The 21,038-nt window shown below is 39.6% G+C and overlaps 1 protein-coding gene and 1 pseudogene across 1 annotated transcript; both read right to left on the minus strand.

Annotated features, from left to right (window-relative positions):
- Nucleotides 1–937: 937 nt before the first annotated feature.
- On the minus strand, nucleotides 938–1,885 carry LOC148534956 (olfactory receptor 1G1-like). Its single transcript, XM_088464838.1, has one exon. The coding sequence runs from the start codon at nucleotides 1,883–1,885 to the stop codon at nucleotides 938–940; it is 948 nt and encodes a 315-aa protein (XP_088320964.1).
- A 14,804-nt stretch (nucleotides 1,886–16,689) lies between these two features.
- LOC148534957 (olfactory receptor 1496-like) lies at nucleotides 16,690–17,625 on the minus strand (annotated as a pseudogene).
- Nucleotides 17,626–21,038: the final 3,413 nt, after the last annotated feature.

Consider the following 21,038-nt stretch of genomic DNA (forward strand, 5'->3'; position numbering starts at 1 on the left):
TATTTTTTTTCAGGCATATTGGGGTTACACCCCCCTTCAGCAGACGAGCCAGCCGGCGCTTTACTTACGACACAGGCGCACGCTTGGTGCTACAGCGCACACAAGTCACAAACACAGAAAAATGTTTTTTTTTTAGCGCGCTTTGGGGGTTACAGAATTAAAATTAAGCACAAAACAGGACGATCAGATAATACTGTAGTAAGGATGTCTCTGAGCAATACTTATGTTAACAGGTAGGATAAACCTCTGCATATGAGTCAAAAGAGGTCAACAGGGGGGTAGAGTACAGGAAAGGGGGGTATGGTCATAATGCAAGGGTCACAGATATTATGGTGATGAAAATGATTTAAAGAAAAAAACTAAAAATTATTATTTTAGGTGCCAGCAATGTAGAAAGTATTCCTTGAAAAAGTTAAGGGGGATAAATGGATCCCCAAAGTCAAAATATATCACAATAAACTGAAATAATTTGTTGTTGGCAAAAATCTGTTAGAGAGTGGCGTCCCACACCTCTAATACAGAGAGTGTTTATGGTCGTAGTTGATATAGAGGTACCTGAGCCTGCTGATGTTAAAAATAGTTGAAGGTTAAAGATCTTAATTAGAGGTATTTCCAAAGTCCACTGGTAAGTAATGGTGTTTGCAGACAAGTGGGACTGCCATGCAGAGACAGTGGGAAAAGACTCTGGACTTACTGTTGGTCAGGATGTCAGGTAACCCTGCAGTAACCCTGATCCTGAGCCACTGGTCCACTGTAGCAGTCTTGGAGGGGATGACTCTAGTGTGTGACCTTGCTGGGCTAAGCACCAGGCACTATCTTCTAAGGAGTCTTACCTGGGTCCGATGCGGGCGTCCCGGGGGTTGGAGTACAGATAAAAAGAGTAATTTTCTCAAAATGTTGTTTATTACTAAAAAGATATAATAATTAATGAACATTTTCAGTTATTTAAATTCATTATTTTTCTTATTTTTAACCAAATGCATCTCTTTATTGATCTCTTTACATCTTTATTCTGTAGACAGTATATCAGCGGGTTTAACATGGGTGTAACTACAGTGTACAGGACAGTGAAGATCAGCTCCAAGACTCTGTAGTGGGCTGATGATGGCATCATAAAGACAGAGGTAACTGTCCCATAAAATATAGTGAGGACCGTGAGGTGGGATGAGCAGGTGGAGAAGGTTTTTCTCCTTCCATCTCTGGATTTAATCTTCAGGATGGCGCTAATTATTTTTAAATAAGACAACAAACTGCAGAAGAACGGGCAGCAGCCAAATACAAATAATTCTATATACATCACTATAAAAAACAGCTCCTTGTTGGCACTTGCAATGTCCATGAGAGATTTAGTATCACAGAAGTATCGGTGGATTATGTGTGAATAGCAGAAAGACATATTTGAGGCTGATAATGTAATAAGACAAGAATTTAAACAACCAGATAACCATAGGGCAGCCGTGAGTTGTACACAAAGTTTCCTGTTGAATATACGGTGATAGTGTAAAGGTTTACATATAGCTGCATACCGGTCATAGGCCATTGTGGACAAAAGGAGAATTTCTATGCAGGCAAATACATCAAAAAAACACATCTGGGTAAAGCACTGTATGTAGGACACTGTGTAATTGCCAGACAGTAACATGTACAGCAGCTTAGGGACAGTGACTGTTGTGTAACAAAGATCTATTAAGGACAAGTTACCAAGAAACAGATACATTGGGCGGTGTAACTGCTTATCCATATATATGACCGTTATTATAACAGCATTTGCTATTAGACCCATCAGATATAAAATTATAAACATAGTGAAAACAAATGAATAATACGCTGATGTAGTAGAAAAAGCCACAAGATGGAATTCTGGAAAAGATGTGTAATTATCCATTAGTCTTTTAAAAAATTCTAGAAAATAACTATTTTGTTGTATTTTTTTAAGATAACTTCTTTCTAATCCATTTTTGAAAACCTTATCAGCCAGGAGGAGATTCAGGCGTTGACTGATCAGAGTGTTCCGTGATTACTTTATAGGTGACATCATCCGGGGAGAGCACGGGCATAAATAAGACATGACAGTGAGTAATGGATCTCTCAGTTATTGCTGAAACAACATTTTATATAGACATTTTCAATAAAATAAACTAATTTATGTAACACTTTTACCACTGAAGAATTATATAAAAATATTTTACTAAAGCATCTATTCCATAAACTTCAAAACAACTTTCTAGAGCAATTTAATCACTGTAAATGCTATATAAATATGTAGAAAAAATATTATGGTGTAATATATATAATACTTCTGCACTGTAATAATCAAACAATAAAATATTTAAAAAATTGGAGAATAAGCTTGCCTATCTAGTCCATGGCTCCTGTGAGCTAGCAATCAGTTTTTAGAATAGTGAGCCACAGACCTAAACATCCAAGGTTCTATAGACAGGCACAGATATGTCCTCTTGCATGATAGTGTGCCAGCAAGGGGAAACGCGCACTGCGATTGCACCCCCGACTCCATAGGATTCCATGGTGCGACCACAGAGCTCGCCATAGCATTCAGTAGAATATACTTCTGCGGGTAATCGCATGCAGCGATGCTTGTGCACATTTGTAGCATGATCGGCAAGGATGTAAGAGGACACATCTGTAGCTAGCTATGGTATCTTAGTGATGGTCCTAATGAAAAAAACGATTATTTGTATACAATGGTCAGACTTATCTATCTCCAGACAAAGCTTATTCTACTTTATGTGGTATATAAAATAGCATAATCAGGGTAATTTGTCTTCTCCTTGCTTCTGGATTACTCAATAAATGTGCAGTGGAGGTAGGTAAAGGTTTTTGTCTTCTTCCGTGATGCATCTATGGAGTAATCCAACAGCAAGGAGTGGAGAGATTATCCAGGGCTAATTCACTCACTGCCCATGTATCCACATTCGATTGTGTAGACATTAACAGAGATATATTGCACTTTATTTATTTTTTTTATTTTTTGGTTAAGAACCTGCTACAATAATGGACTACCTCTATGGAAGCGAGTGACTGTGTGTACAGTATGTACAATATATATGTGAGTGACAGTACTACAGTGTGTATAATATAAATGCTGTGAGTGACTGTGTGTACAGTATAAATGCTGTGAGTGACTGTACAGTGTGTACAATATAAATGCCATGAGTGACCGTGGGTACAGTATAAATGCTGTGAGTGACTGTCTGTACAGTGTGCGCAGTATAAATGCTGTGATTGACTGTGTGTACAGTATAAATGCTGTGAGTGAATGTACTGCTGTGAGTGACTGTGTGTACACTGTGTACAGTATAAATGCTATGAGTGGCTGTGTGTACAGTGTGTACAGTATAAATGCTGTGAGTGACTGTGTACACAGTATGCACAGTATAAATGCTGTGAGTGACTGTGTGTACAGTGTGTACAGTTTAAATGCCGTTTAACAGCTGACATATATTGAGGATGGACAGCTGTAATATACATGGACAGGATATATCAGTACATGATCAGATAAATAGAATCTTTGAAAGCCAGCTCTTTCCTTACAATGCTCCATGCTGATACACTGTACACTTCATTGTATTCTGGCTGCTATTATCTAATATCTCTTTGAAGGATCTGAATTCATGACTGAAACCATATTGCACTGCAGGTGGGGTATTTACAGTAATGTGCAGAGTTAGATTTGGGTAGGGTGTGTAAAATCTATGCTGCAGTGTAACAATAAAGCTGTCCACCATTTGTGCATTTCCAGGCATCTTTTACCCCACATGCAAAAATAATAAATGTATTTGCTCCCCTCGCATTGCACTATGGTTTGTTAAGGTACAAAGTTACTGGTCTTTTTTTGCTTTGCTCCCAACTCAGGATCATCCCCATAGTAATTAGCTTTTTTTCTTTTTTTTTCATATATTAAATGTTAGCCCCCAATACTCAGTGTTGTAGAATGATAAAGAGAAGAGCAGGGCTTACCATTGGATTTGCAGGCAGGATAACTCCAAGTTCCAGTTTGTGTTACAATGAAGGAAATGAATGAAGGAAGGAAGGTAATGAAGGAAACTATATATAACATAAACTGCACCATTAAGGAACAGGAGAAAGGTGATTACATTATTGGTCCCTTTGCACTTAAGTGTGATTGTATTATAATTCTGTGATTCCCTTTTCAATTAATTTGTTATGATATTTTGAGGTATGTTGGGATTTTATTTTCTAAACATTATGACGTGAGCTAATATAACTTTATTTGCTAAGTATAACAAATAAATCTACAGTAAAGGTATCTTGCTTTAAAGTTAACAGATAACAATCATCAATATAAAATGTGTAAAATATATAAAAATATATTATACAGACATAGAAATATTGTATATGGAACATATTTTATTTTATTTCACATGTATTTTACTAATGATTATTTTGTTATAGTATTTGTGACATGCCAGTATTATTAATGCTGTCCCATCTATTTAGTGTGATATATCTTATAACTAAAACTATCCCTTCACTCTGCCTTTGGCTTTATTGTTTTAGTCCTATATTTATATAAATTGTTTTGCAATGCAGTGATATGGACAATAATATAACCCTATAAATAAAAAAAATAATACTAAAGGTGCGTACACACATAACGATTTTTGGAACAATGTAACTATAATGACGTTGTTATCGTTAAATCATTTATAAAATTGTTCATCTTTTTAAGCTGAACGATGATCGATAATCGTTCATGCGCATTCACGTTTGTAGTTTGTAGTTCATCGTCCATTCTGACTGTCCAACAAACAATTTTCATTCAGAAAATCTTTCATGTTGTGCAGAATGAATGATAAACGATGAATGATTTCCATTCACTGTATACATGATTAAAAAATCATTCACCGTTTTTGAAAATTGTTCATTATTTTAGTAACCAACAATTTTCAGTGAACTATTTTCGTTCACTTTTTCAAGGGAAACTCTGAACAAAAATCATTCACTAAAATCATTGGCTACTAACATTGTTGTGTGTGTATGCAGCTTAATAAATTGCCATAGTGCCAGAGGGTGAAGATCTATCTTCTGTGAGGAAAGATTCAGTTTCTCATGGAGTTTTGCTTATCTGGGCATACAAGACATGAATTTTAAATCTAAATTGGTCTCCTGTGTCGAAGCTCTGTAAAAAAACCTCTGCAGCACAGTGAATTAAGCCTAGACATCAGGTGTGTGTTCTTGCTATGCTTTTGCTTACTGTGCATGTGATGCTGTGCTCTCAATTGGCTTACATCCATTACTCTGTGATACCTGCACATATGAGAATTAAGGTCATATGCTTTGTATTTTCCTGTCTTCCTAATTCTCACTCCAGTGTTTGGTGTTAGAAGTGGGCTAGAACTTGTGTCATAGTTATAATGGATGCCAAAATGGAGTCCCTTGTGCAATGGTCCATGATAATGAAGGAAGAGCATCATCAATTACAAAAGCAGACATAGTCTGTGCTGAGGCAGGCCCAGAGCTTATTCACAATGCCTTAGACATAAAGGGTTTCACTACAGGAGGAGCTTTGATTGCTCAGAGTTGAGTTCTATATGGTAGATAATTCTGGTTACAGTCAAGATCCTCAAAATGAAAGCAATGTGGGGACACCAATGTTTTTCTTACTAGGATTAAATAGGTTGCTACAGTACAATCCTGACCTATCTTTAGTAAACCCTGATGACCCCGCCTACCAGAAGTGACACAGGACAATTGTACTACACAAATGAATAAGGGAGTTAGGTGGATGACTAAGCAGATCATGGTTGTACCCCCTCCCTAAAAAGCATATTTCATATGCTCTCAGTAATCATTATGGCCTCCATTCCTTCTTTTTAGATGTAGTGGAATGCATGGCAGAAGAAAGGTATTGCATGTGATCTGCATATTTAGAAATGTAGACCATAGGGTAGAATTTTCCACATGCCTGGAGGCATGGGCAGAATTATCAGCATTGAAATTGTTATGCAAGGATAGGTGCACATTCAGAGCTGCCTGAGGATATTCACTCAGGGATATCCCAACCCCAAAATAAAAGACATATAAGTATACAAAGCGGTGAGAACTTCCTTTGTCACTGAGTGTTTAAGACAATAAGTTAAATATAAATGATTATATACTTGAACTTGGTGATTGATTGTATCTGGTGGTGATGATATGAAAAATTAAGTACAGAAAAGTATGCACAATTACATAATAACTTCACATGTGATAATGGGTATATAAAATTTGACAATTCATTAATAACAAGCTCTGTTTTAATTATGTGAATAAGATGCACATTTTGATCGAAAAAGAAGCTTCGAGCAGCTAAGACAGATGGGGCCTGACACACCAAGAGATGCTATTTGGTGCAACTATCTGTATGTTGGTCAGCAAAATATGCATCTTATGTGCATAATTAAAACACAAATAACTGATAAAACTGCATTTTTAGCAACTAATCAGTGGGGTGTGAGGCATTTGTATATCTGTGTCCTACTGAGTTTGATTCTGTTTAAAAAGGCCTCCAATTCAAGTGACAGCAGCTTTTTCTTATGCTGGATTCCATTGTGCTTCATTTGCAACTTTGTACGTACGTGTTTCCAGTGAAACCAACTCCTGTGTGGATAAAGTTGCAGTCCAATGTCTCTGGTACACTGTCAGTGTCTATTTCCTGCATCTACAATGTGACCAATATGCAAAATATAAAGAAAAATACAGTATGCTACTCCTCTCGGAGCATCTCAGTCACGCTGGGTATCTTGCACCATATAGAGTATGGATACCCAGTAAGTAAGGAGACATCTATAGGTCACATTTGGATGGATTTTTCTTTCTTACATTTATGGACTACTTTGACAGTCAAGGTTGAGGTTCTAAAGCTACATTGAGAAACATCTTTCTACCATATCCTCTTTCCAATCTGACTAAAGCTCTCTAAAACTATAAAACAATGAAAGAGTGACCATAAGCACTGATTCTCACAAAAGGTTGTACTGAGGAAGGTTGAATAAAATGGTAAGGTTAGCACTAGTATCAGTACCAACATTACTACCAGTGTTAGCATTAATATCAGATTTAGTGGTCAGGGTTGTCTTAACAGCAGTGTGGGCCCTGGGCAAAGCAATGCACTGGGGCCCCTACACACCCATTCATGGGAAAAATTTAAATGGTCAATAAAATTAAGCCCTCCTGCATGCCCATCAGACTTCCCACACTGGTCTGAAGCCAGTGGATGAAGTGAAACTGGGACTGAGATGAGTATCATCACCAAGGAGGGGATGGAGTGTGGGCGGTTAGATCAGAATACAGGGCACCGGCAGCTGGCTTATGAAAATATCACAAATTTACCAACTGGCTGCAGCTACAGAGGTTCAGGTTGGTGGGCCCCTACAAGCTTTGGGCCCTTGTTCTACTGCCCAACAAGCCCAATGGAAGAGATGGCCCTGTTAGTGGTAGCTTTCAGTCCCCCACTCCTACCAATTGCATGAGCAAAATTTATATTTTTTGCCCTGCTGGTGCTTAGAGACACTTGTTTTGCTTGTCTGTTGAACAACTTCAGCATTTACACTCATGATTCTACATTCTCCAACCCATGGACTTTAGCTTTGTCCCTCAAGATCTGTCTTCACAGGACTAAGTGGTATGTCTCTGATAGATAGCCTGCCCTAGTAATTCTCACCTGGGTGTAACAAGCACCTTGACATTTTGTTTGGTCCTCAACATGGATCAAACTGGAGTAAAGATCCTGTGTTGTTGCTACTCTATAAAACATGCAAAAAATTGAGATTGGCAACTTGAAACAAGCAGCCCTTGCTGCTGAAGACCACAATCAGTGTTGGTCAATGAACTCATCAGATATCAAAATCACAGATTTTAAGAGAGCAGGGGAATACCGGCCAAAATTTGCTTGCCGGTCAAAATACAAGTAGCATAATTTCCCAAAGAGTGGATCAAAGTGGGACATGTCCTCTCCATGCTGTCTGTCTAGCATTAGACATGCACCACACAATTCCATAAGAGATAAGTAATGTCTTTGTTTTGGACCCTGAAGCAACTGTTCAAAAGGATGGCTGGAAAAAAAAATAATTGGATACATTTTTCTTATAGGATGCTTAGGTAAGTTCCTCTAAATGACATCCTGCAGACTCTGGGCCTGACTCAGGGGAGCACGCTATTGCAACTATGAATGCATCTTTTGCTGCAGCCGCAATTGCATTTTTATGCTAATGCCATGACCGATGGTCTTCCTACTAAGACATCCACTGGCTGCAGCACTAATACTTCACTCTGCTTATTAAGATGCACCATCAGATGCAAAATCAATGATTGCACCACCCTATGGAGGAGCTCAATCTCCTTCTGAAGATGGCCATCTGTGTCAGTGCAACTGCAGTCACTGACCGCAACATGCCCACAACATGCCTACAACTGGCTATCCCACCCCAATGTTTCCTCCCAGGAAGCCCACTAAAACCCCCTGCTCTTGTGTCAAAATTCATTCTGTGGCTCCCAGCAGTAACCATCTGGATGCATACGTAGTTCGACTAGGACACATGTGGAGACTTAAAACATTTGACATTGACACTGTGTCCACCTCTGTATCAGGCCCTCTGATTGCAAGATAGAACTAAAGCCAATCTGAAGATGCTTTGGATGGATGACCCATAACACCAGCAGGAGTAACACACAAGAGTATCCCTCTGCTGACGTGTGTCATTTCCAGATACCGGATGCTAATCTTTTTCTGCACCATCTGTGAGGAAACCAGGCTTATGTTTAGATCTGTTACCCGCTCAGCTGGTCAGCCCAACAGTAGCCTTTTGTACTGGTCAAGAGTACCATGTATTCTAATGGATGTGGAATCACTTACACAAACATGTAAGTGTATTTTATTTTAGATATTAAAATAAACACACTTGATAATAAAAAGCACATAAAAAAGTCAAAGGGTTCACCAGACAAGGAATCTACCACACAACCCTTCCCAACAGAGTTATTTCCACTGAGTCCATTGGAGTGATGTACTGTTGCTGAGCTTCTATGTTCCAATATTCTCCTCCTATGTTCCAATATTCTGCTCCTATACCACTGTCTTCCAGCTCTAAGAGAGTGCAAAAAGTGATAAAGCCCATGGATGCTTTGAATAATCATAGATCTGCCCAACAGGAGCCATGGCTCTTAATTGGTACTTTCCCAAAGCAGGATAACTTTCTCTTTGCTGAAGTTCTGTTTTTCAACTGACCTCCTGAGCTGCGAGCTTGGAAGAAACATATACAGATCAGTGTGATTTGTATATGTTTCTGCATTTTAACACTATCTAAAGGGTTAAAATAAAATAAAAATGAGGTAGAGTCTCTCCCCAAAAGACATAACCAGCCCCTCTAAGTGTAGAGTGCCTGTGATTGGCTCCGGCTCCTGACAGTTCCTATGTGTGCTGGTCAGCCAGTCAGGAGCTGAAGCTGATTGGCTGCCAGCTCCTGACAGTTCACACTGAGCAGTCAGGAGCTGGTTAGCGGTGTATGTGGTCACACACATACACCGCTAATGTAAGTGTGTGGTCTGGGTCACTCAGTTTGTTGTTTTGCCAAGACTCGGGGATCATACGGAGACCAGTGCCAGGATGTAGGTAAGAATGGTATCTTTTTACCAGGTATACTCCCATTGGATTCTACATGGAGAAGTGGATGTTAACAGCTGGCAGTAGGTAATTATGTGTGTGTGGGATAGGTGTATGTATTAAAGTTATACTGTATATGGTGTGTGTGTACTGTGTTTATTTAACTATTTATTTTACAGTGGGGGTACAGGTGCTGACCACCTGCTTGCACTTGTAGTTCCACAAGTGCCAAAGGGCAGGAATTCTGGCACCTGTAGTTCCACTGTAAAATACAATAAATTTGAATTATTTTCATCATTATTACCACCATACCCACATCCTATGGGTGCAGGGAACAGCCCTGGTCTTCAGCCTAAGCCTGGGGATTCGGGAGAGGGGGACCCCTTCTTGAAGGTCCCCACCACCACTGAGATCTTTGGCTTGAGCTGCCCATTTTGTGATGTGAATGCTTTGGCAATGGAGACCTGATGATAGGGTCTCCTTGCTGTGGCATTACACAGTTATGAATTTTTTCCCCTATATTTAAAACCAGGACTAGCCCTGCAGACAGGTGCTGGTTCCTGTATTATGCGGGAACCCTACATGTTTTTTTCCCATAATTCTAGGAACCAGGACTAGCTGAGCAGTCTGGGCCGTTTTTGTCTTTTGGGAGGGGGGGGCATATGTAATTTTTTTTTACATTTAACTCTTTTTTTACTGGTACAACACACAAGCAGCTTTCACATATCTCACTGATATGTGCAGGCTTCTTGCTCGGGAGAGTTTTGCAGAGAGAAAACACTGCAATCTTGAATAATTAATCTCATCTAAACTTTCTACTCGGGGGAGATATCTCTATTTGCTTCACCATCGTTCAACTCACTCTCAGCTAAACTCATTTCTTAGTAAATTTTTGAGTTTCAGGAGCCTCAAATCACCTGTGTTTCGGTGATGCTGTTCGAGTTTTAAAAAAACCCAAACTCGATCACACTCAAAACTTAGTAAATGTACCCCTAAGAGACTTCAGCTGTGTGCATCCTTAATAAAGCACTAAATCTGGGTACTCACATCAGCAATGTGCCAACCCAGCCATACAATGTAACTATATACAGTATTGCATTGTCGTAAAAACTACATAATATGCTGTATGACATCGCAATATATTGTTATGTGCTTTATGTAACAAAACCTTGTCAACCATTTCATCATCCAATCTGATATGCAGCATATCAGATGGGAAGATGTGGCCTCCCAATTCATCAAACGATTTGGGAGTACACACTATATAATGGTCATTGCAATCCATCACAGTTTTCTAGGCAGCCATCACATGGTAAAGCGTGTATCCAGCTTTACTCCTATCAGTCCTGGCTCAGAAAACCTGGGGTCTGTTAACCTATTGCCAGAATATTTTAACCTCGTCCTGATCCAGAAGTCCATGTCCAGTAGGGGTTAAATTAACAATTAAGAGTTAAATTGGACTCCATTGAGTGTGTCTAATAAACTCATTACACAAGAGTTGGATGTTACAAGAGCTTGCAATTATTCATACAAACACACAAGCACAACCATGTGGGTACACAGTTTAAATTAAGTTGATGCATGTCATATTATTATAAAGCAGCAATTTATTTTATATTTACAGATGCCCCATTCCAATTTCATGCACTCGCCACCATTTTTCATGATCATACAGAGAGCATACTGACAGCAGAGCAATCTTACAAGCATTTTCACAAGACTGGCTCCATTTGTCGGTCCGTAAAGCTACACTGAGCTGCCCACAGACCCAAAATACTATATAGACTCCCTGTAGGTTATAAATATGGCTGATTACCATTCTGCTCACAAAAAAACTGTAAGTGACTAAAAGTCCACAACATGGGAAGTCTCTGATAGTACAGGGTTAGGGTTAGAGTAGGGAGAGGGGGAGGATTAGGATACTATGAAGAAACAGTGGTAATTAGCTCAGTAGAGGGTGGATTGGTGCAGTGTTTAGGTGCTTAAATGAGGGTCCACAAACAACTTCCATGGTAAATTTAATAAATGGAGCTTTACTTGTCAGCAAGAATCAAAAATGAACAGAAAATAATAAACAGCCTAGCCCCTATTTAGGGCATCTAACTCACTTATTGACCCCTGACTGTAATGGTGCAGCTAGTCTTCCAATAAAGTGTCTGCCTGCTTCTCTGCAGGTCTATCACCAGCTCCAGCCTGGCTTGGCTGCCACAGCTCCATAAACACAGTCAGTCTTGGTTTCCTTCCATGTCTCCTGCAGGTATAGGTTCTGGCTTCCTCAGCCTGCAGCTTAGCTGCTTCAATGTATACAGTCTTTGGAGTATTTCGGTCCTCACTGGCTACTGGAAGTATGGACTTGGGCCCCCTATTCCCCAATGGCCTCCATGCACACTGGGCTCTGTAGCTGTCAGTCCTCCTTGGACTGCTTCCACATGCAGCCTGACTGTAGGTCTGCCTCATTAGCCCTCACCTGAGCTCTCTCCACAAGGGAGCCTTTAGGTGTGGCAAAGCTCAGTATTTCTACCCTGTGTGGGCAGATTGCTCCTGCCCCACACAGAATCTGCTGCTCACCAGCACCATCTCTGGTTATGCTGCCACAATGCCTACCAATGGGTGTCGTTATTCTAACCATGTCTGGATGCTGGCATCAGAATCCCAGGTGCTGGCATCCCATACCCATTCCATAAGAGCATGTACCTGTGTGTTTGGAGCTCTGCACATGAATGGTCATCAAACTACACATGTGCAAGTAGAGATTACAAAATAAATGCTACAATTGCTAACGCCATCTAAAGATTGCTTTCCGGTGCTTGGTGAATTTCACAATTTAGCAGCCTCCATAGAAACCTATGGGGGCTGCCGGTGCCAATGAAAATGAAAGGAACAAAAATGGATGGGTCCCCCTTCTTTAATTCAGGAGATTACTTTGATAAATATTTCTCAAAGAGAACAGATCTGAACATGCTGAAATGCGGAACAGTTATGACTTTACCAGGCCCATCCATCTTCTTCCATTTAACCTAGGGGTGAGCGGGTTCGCATTTCTGAAATCAGAACCCCCCCAAGCCCCCCCGATCCGAGGCCAATCCGAGTCAGGCTCGACTTTTCCCGCCTGACTCGGATCTCAAATCAAGGCAAAAAGTCATCATCCCGCCTTCCAGGTCTCGCGGGTTTTGGATTCTATATAAGGTACCCGCGTCGGCGCCATTTTCTCACTCGACTGTAGACAGTGAAGAGGAAGGGTGGGAGTTAGGGCTGGCTGTGTAGTGTAGTGTAGTGCAGTGTAGTGTTGTGTTGTGCTGTGCTGCTGTTGTCCATAGGGGCTGTGTCCACTCCTCCAAAGTCCATAGGGGTTGGCTGTGCTGTGCTGCTGTTGTCCATAGGGGCTGTGTCCACTCCTCCAAAGTCCATAGGGGCTGGCTGTGTTGTGCTGTGCTGCTGTTGTCCATAGGGGCTGTGTCCACTCCTCCAAAGTCCATAGGGGCTGGCTGGACTGTGTTGTGCAGTCAGTTGTCCATAGGGGCTGTGTCCACTACAAAGTAATGTGGAGTGTCCCAGTCCTAAAGGGGTGCTGTAGTGTTGTCCAGAGGGTGCTCTGTCCATCAGGGGTGCTCCCCCCAAGTGCAAAAAAAAAATATATTTTTTCTGTGTTTGTGAATTGGTGCGCTGTAGCTGCACGTGCATCAACAAAGTAGCGCTAAGCCTGTGCGCCTGTGTCATAAGTAAAGGGCCAGCTGGCTTGACCGTCAAAGGGTGCTGTAACCCCCAAAGTGCACTCCAAACAAAATAAAAAAATATTTTCTGTGTTTGTGAATTGTGTGCACTGTGGCTGCTCGTGCATCAACAAAGGAGCAGTGCCAAGCGTGCACCTTTGTCCCATAAGTCAAAGGCCGGCTGGCTTGTCCGTTAAAGAATGCTGTAACCCCCAAAGTACACTCCAAACAAAAAATATATATATTTTCTGTGTTTGTGAATTGTGTGCACTGTGGCTGCATGTGCATCAACAAAGGAGCAGCGCCAAGCGTGTGCCTGTGTCCCATAAGTAAAGGGCCAGCTGGCTTGTCCATTAAAGGGTGCTGTAACCCCCAAAGTGCACTCCAAACAAAATAAAAAATTCTTCTTTTTTTTTCTGTCTTTGTGAAATGTGTGGGCTTTAGCTGCACCTGCATCCTCAATGCAGCAGCGACAAGCATGCGTCTGTCTGTTAAAGGGTGGTGTAACCCTCAAAGTGCACTCCACAAACAATACAAAAATTCTTCTTTTTTTTCTGTCTTTGTGAAATATATGCGCAGTAGCCGCACCTGCATCCTCAAAGCAGCAGCGAAAAGCGCGCATCTGTCTGTTAAAGGGTGGTGTAACCCTCAAAGTGCACTCCACAAACAATAAAAAAATTCTTCTTTTTTTTCTGTCTTTGAGAAATGTAAGCACAGTAGCCGCACCTGCATCCTCAAAGCAGCAGCGACAAGCGTGTGTCTGTCTGTTAAAGGGTGGTGTAACCCTCAAAGTGCGCTCCACAAACAATAAATAAATTCTTCTGTTTTTTTCTGTCTTTGTGAATTGTGTGGGCTGTATCCGCACCTGCATCCTCAAAGCAGCAGCGACAAGCATGCGTCTGTCTGTTAAAGGATTACATTGGTGACAGCATCCAAGTAGGCCTGTCAGACAGTCCGTACCTGTACTGGCAGGAAGAAGAGGCAATTTGGAGGCCCCTGTACAAACTGGTTCTATTTTACCTGAGTTGCCCCCCGTCCAGAGTGTACTCCGAAAGAGTGTTTAGTGCAGCCGGGAACCTTGTCAGCGAAAGGCGTAGGAGATTGCTTCCACAAAATGTGAAGAAGATGATGTTCATAAAAATGAATTATCAACTCTTCCAGGGAGACCAGCCTCCAGAACGTACAGAGGGACCTGTGGTTGTGGATTCCAGCGGGGACGAATTAATACTCTGTGAGGATGAGGATGTACACAACACTGAAGAGGGTGAGGAATTGGTGGATGAGGAGGATGAGGACGACATCTTGCCTCCGTAGAGCCAGTTTGTGCAGGGACAGATTAATTGCCAGTTTGTTTTGTGGGGGCCCAAACGAACCAATCATTTCAGCCACAGTCATGTGGCAGACCCTGGCGCTGAAATGATTGGTTTGTTAAAGTGTGCATGTCCTGTTTATACAACATAAGGGTGGGTGGGAAGGCCCAAGGACAATTCCATCTTGCACCTCTTTTTTTTCTTTGCATTATGCAGTGTTTGGGGCCTAGTTTTTCAAACTGCCATCCTGTCTGCCACTGCAGATGGACCACGTGTTTGTACCGCCAACTCGTGTCGCTTAGCATAGTCATCCATCTACCTCGGTGCAACCTTTTGGACATAAAAACACTATTGTGAGGTGTGAGGTGTTCAGAATAGACTGGAAATGAGTGTAAATTAAGGTTATTGAGGTTAATAATAGCATAGGAACAGAAAAACCCATTTAAGCTTTTTTTAGGCTTTTTAAAAAAAAAAATACAGATCCAAAACACAAAACCCAGAACCCAAAACACGGAAGGGTGGTTTTGGCAAAACCAATCCAGATCCAAAACACGAAACACGAAAAGTGGCCGGTGCACACCCCTAATTTAAACTCATGACGTTGGGCCTGATTCAAATGTGGACACAAACGCAATCACAGCTGTGATCTCACACAGATTGAAATTGCAAAAATATGCTAATGTCTCAATAGCTTACCCGAGTATAGGGACGCCCACTGCTGCCTTCTAATATCCATCCAATACCATGCAGCAGCGTAAACATCGGGAACATCGAGGCAGCCATGCAGCTTCTGAGTTAGTTGAAACGATCAAACACACCGGCGTTTGCCTAACCATGCTCCATTACCGCCCCCAAACGCTGACTACATGTCACTCCATTTGCAATATACAATATACAGTAATAAGATATCACTAGTACCATCAATTGTTGAAACAACAATACTATAGTATCAACTTTAGTTGCTGCCGCTAACAAACCAGATAGCTGCCTGGATATAAACAAATATAATGGATAAGAGAAAAGCGGCACTATACGGTGTAAATTGTCATTAAACCATATAATAAAAATATATATTTCTATCTTAGTACCATATATGGAAAATATATATTATACATTTGAAAAATAATAATAGAGCAATGTGATTGTTTCAAAATAAAAAAAGATTTATATAGTTATTTATTATTATTTATCTAAAAAAGTTACATTATAAATAGAAATGCATTAAAATGTGATGACAATAAATTCAATGTAATCACTTGTGTTGTGGGAAATAGTTATTCACCAGATGGTTGCCAAAATTCTTATGATTGTTCCTTTGCTACTGAATATTAGATAATAGTCAAATGTCCACAGTATGGCTACATATCTATTTACCAGGGTCCACAGAGTCCGATGGGATGATAATTCACAAGATAATCTTCCAGCAGCCACCAGTGAGCATTTCTGACTGTTCACGTCAGATGCGACCACATCAGGGAAGGCCCAGCCTGGCGTGGTCACAACAGATGCTACCACTCCAGGCAAGTATAGATGAAAATTGGATGATCTTGGCTAGCTGGTATGTCCTAAACCCCCTCTATATACATGATGGATAGCTCTAACAGCAAGCGATTTCCACTGTCTCCCCTGTTAAATCTTAAAACCACATATTTTGGGGGGCAAATAAGCATCAGATCGACATCCACTTTGGTAGACTGCAATCTCATACATTGAATGGCTTTTTATCTTCCATATATAAAAATCAGCATTTAATTTAAATCAGGATTGATGAGCAGTTTGATCCTGAGTAAATTACATGATTTGCAAATTTCACATCAAAATGACAAGTGGTTTGGTATAACTGCCCCTTACCAAATCCCCCCTCTTCTATTTTCAACCAAACCTCTATCCAATAATGATTTGTACTTGTTTTATATAATACAGGATGATCAGATATTACATGCAGGATAGTCCGGGGTTGGAAAACAGATCAAAGGAGTAACTTTCTCAAAATGTTGTTTATTACTATTAAGATATAATAATTAATGAACATTTTCAATTGTTCAAATTAATTATTTTTCTTATTTTTTTTAAAAATGCATCTTTTCATTGCATTCTTTACATCTTTATTCTGTAGACAGTATATCAGGGGGTTTAACATGGGTGTAACTACAGTGTACAGTACAGTGAAGATCATCTCCAGGACTCTGTAGTGGGCTGACGGTGGCATCATAAAGACAGAGGTGACTGTCCCATAAAATATGGTGAGGACCGTGAGGTGGGATGAGCAGGTGGAGAAGGCTTTTCTCCTGCCATCTCTGGATTTAATCTTCAAGATGGCGCTAATTATTTTGAAATAAGACAACAAACTGCAGAAGAACGGGCAGCAGCCTAATACCAACAATTCTACATATACCACTGTAACATACATTTCCTTGTTGGCACTTGCAATGTCCATGAGAGATTTAATATCACAGAAGTATCGGTAGATTATGGATGAATAACAGAAAGACATATTTGAGGCTGATAATGTAATAAGAATAGAATTTTAACAACCAGATAGCCATATGGCTTTAGTAAGTTGCACACAAAGTTTCCTGTTGAATATACGGTGATAGTGTAAAGGTTTACATATAGCAACATACCGGTCATAGGCCATTGTGGACAAAAGGAGAATTTCTATGCTGCCAAATACATCAAAAAAATAAATCTGGGTAAAACACTGTATGTAGGACACTCTGTAATTCCCATATAGTAACATGTACAGCAACTTAGGGACAGTGACTGTTGTGTAACATATATCCATTAAGGACAAATTACCAAGAAATAGATACATTGGGGTGTGTAACTGCTTATCCATATATATGACCATTATTATAACAGCATTTGCTATTAGACCCATCAGATATAAAATTATAAATTCAGTGAAAACAAATGAATTATAGGCTGATGTAGTAGAAAAAGCCACAATATGGAATTCTGGAAAAGATGTGTAATTATCCATTAGTCTTTTAAAAAATTCAAGAAAATAATAGTTTTGTTGTATTTTTTTTCAGATAACTCCTTTCTAATCCATTTTTAAAAACCTTCTCAGCCAGGAGGAGATTCAGGCGTTGACTGATCAGAGTTTTCCGTGATTACTTTATAGGTGACATCATCAGGGGAGAGCACGGGCATAAATAAGACATGACAGTGAGTAATGGATCTCTCAGTTATTGATTAAATAACATTTTATATAGACATTTGCAATAAAATAAATTCATTTATCTAACACTTTTACCACTGAAGAATTCTCTAAAAATATTTTACTCAAGCATCTATTCCATAAATATTAAAACAAATTTCTAGAGCAATTTAATCACTATAAATGCTATATAAATATGTAGAAAAATAATTTGGCGTAATATATATAATACTTCTGTACTGTAATAATCAAATGAAAAAATATTTTAAAATAATGGAGAATAAGCTTGCCTATCTAGGCCATGGCTCCTGTGAGCTAGCAATCAGTTTTTAGAATAGTGAGCTGCAGGTTCTAAGACAGGTACAGATATGTTCTCTTGCATGCATGTGCCAGCAAGCAGATATGCGCACTGCATTTGCAACCGCGACTCCATAGGATTGCATGGTGCAACCGCAGTGCTCGCCATAGCGTACCTTAGTATATGCTGCTACGGGTAATCATGTGCCGTGATGCTTGTGCTTGTTTGTAGCATGATCGGCAAGGATGTAAGAGGACACATCTGTAACTAGCTATGGTATCTTAGCAAGGAGTGGAGAGATTATCCAGGGCTAATACACTCACTGCCCATGTATCCCCATTCACTTGTGTAGACATTTAACAGAGATATATTGCACTTTGTTTATTTTTTTTATTTATTTGGAAAGAATCTGCTACAATAGTGCTGACTTCCTCTATGGAAGTGAGTGACTGTGTGTAAGTGTGTACAGTATATATGCTGTGAGTGACTGTGTGTACAGTATAAATGCTGCGAGTGACTGTGTGTACAGTGTGTACAGTATAAATGCTATGAGTGACTGTGTACAGTATAAATGCTGCGAGTGACTGTGTGTACAGTGTGTACAGTATAAATGCTTTGAGTGACTGTGTGTACAGTGTGTACAGTATAAATGCTGCTAGTGACTGTGTGTACACTGTGTACAGTATAAATGCTGTGAGTGACTGTGTGTACAGTGTGTACAGTATAAATGCTGTGAGTGACTGTGTGTAAGTGTGTACAGTATAAATGCTGTGAGTGACTGTGTGTAAGTGTGTACAGTATAAATGCTGTGAGTGACTGTATGTACAGTGTGAACAGTATAAATGCTGCGAGTGACTGTGTGTACAGTGTGAACAGTATAAATGCTGTGAGTGACTGTGTGTAATTGTGTACAGTATAAATGCTGTGAGTAACTGTATGAACAGTATAAATGCTGTTTAACAGCTGACATATATTTAGGATGGACAGCTGTAATATACATGGACAGGATATATCAGTACATGATCAGATAAAAATAATCTTTGAAAGCAAGCTCTTTCCTTACAATGCTCCATTCTGATACTGCATTGTGTTCTGCCTGCCATTATCTAATATATCTTTGAAGGATCTCAATTTATGACTGAAAACATATTGCACTGCAGGTGGGGAATTTACAGTAATGTGCAGAGATAGATGTGAGACGGATGTGTCTAAACTTAAATCTATGCTGCAGTGTAACAATAAAGCCATCCAGCATTTGTGGTCTACATTCAGAAGTCTTGAGAAAGTCCCGATGTTTTACAGGACGAAACGCGTTGACATCATTCCAGGCAGACGAGGCTTCCACAACATCAGCACATTTGTGCACCGGTATCTATCTGGAGAGTCTCTCTATCAATCACCTGTAGTTCACCGCTTTCCGCCATACGGCAGGCAGCACATCTCCAGCCACGGCTACACACAGCTAAGGACAGGCTGAACTAGGATGGACCTCAGCGTGGACCCGCTACTAAAGGTTGTTTCAATTCAATACTGTCTTTACCTTAACTATCAAGTGCGGACACATTCAGCAGCAGAGTCTGGTATTTAAATCATCTGTCCGTGGGATTCTGCCTTTGCTTATTAATATTAGTGCTGCATATGAGTGACAATCTAACAGTTACAAGTTGTGGAACCCCTGTCATATTGATACATGAGTAACTGTTTACACTCAAAGGTTTTCCAGTTAGCTTATTTACACCTGATACAGGTCATATGTGATATTATCCATGTTTCCTTTTGCACATGATACATTTTTCATTTTTGGTTTTCATTTTGTTTTATATGTTCAGTATAAAATTGCTATGTCTTATTTATTAAATATTATTTTTAATTTATGCATGTTTTCTAGCCTCCTGTTTAGAAACAGACAGCAAACCGATTTTATATAGATTATCACATTGTAATATCGACAGTGCCTAGTGCAGTACCCTTGTTCTATTTGTTTCTACATGCAGAAGCAGCCATTATTTACCCCGCATGCAAAAATAATTAATGTATTTGCTCCCCTCGCATTGCACCATGGTTTTTTAAAGTACACAGTTACTGGTCTTTTTTGCTTTGCTCCTAACTCAGAATCAGCACCTCAGTAATTAGCTTTTTTTCTGGCATGTATTAAATGTTAGCCCCCAATACTCAGTGTTGTAGAATGATAAAGAGAAGACCAGGACTTACTATTGGAATTGCAGGCTGGATATCTCCAAGTTCCAGTTAGTGTTACACTGAGGCAATGAAGGAAACTATATATATCATACACCATACCACTGAGGAACAGGAGATAGATGATTACATTATTGGTCCCTTTGCACTTAAGTGTGTTTATATTATAACTCTATGATTCCCTTTTCCATTCATTTGTTATGATATTTTGAGGTGTGTTGGGATTTTGGTTTCTAAACATTATGACGTGAGCTAATATAACTTTATTTGCTAAGTATAACAAATAAATCTACAGTAAAGGTATCTAGCTTTAAAGTTAACAGATAACAATCATCAATATAAAATGTGTAAAATATATAAAAATATATTATACAGATATAGATATATTGTATATGGAACAGATTTTTTTTTTCATTTCAACTGTATTTTATTAATGATTTTTTTGTTATAGTATTTGTGACATTACATTATCATTAATGCTGTCCCATCTATTTAGTGTGAGATATCTTAAAACTAAAACTATCTCTTCACTCTGCCTTTGACTTTATTGTTTTAGTCCTATATTTATATAAATTGTTTTGCAATGCAGTGATATGGAAATCTTGTGGCACCCTATAAATAAAAAAAAAATAATACTAATACTGTAATTGCCATGATGCCAGAAGGTGAAGATCTGTCATCTGTGAGGAAAGATTCAGTTTCTCATGGAGTTTTGCTTATCTGGGCATTTAAGCCATGA

The sequence above is a fragment of the Taudactylus pleione genome, unplaced genomic scaffold (assembly GCF_031769625.1).
Source record: "Taudactylus pleione unplaced genomic scaffold, aTauple2 ptg000061l, whole genome shotgun sequence".
NCBI classification, from domain to species: domain Eukaryota; kingdom Metazoa; phylum Chordata; class Amphibia; order Anura; family Myobatrachidae; genus Taudactylus; species Taudactylus pleione.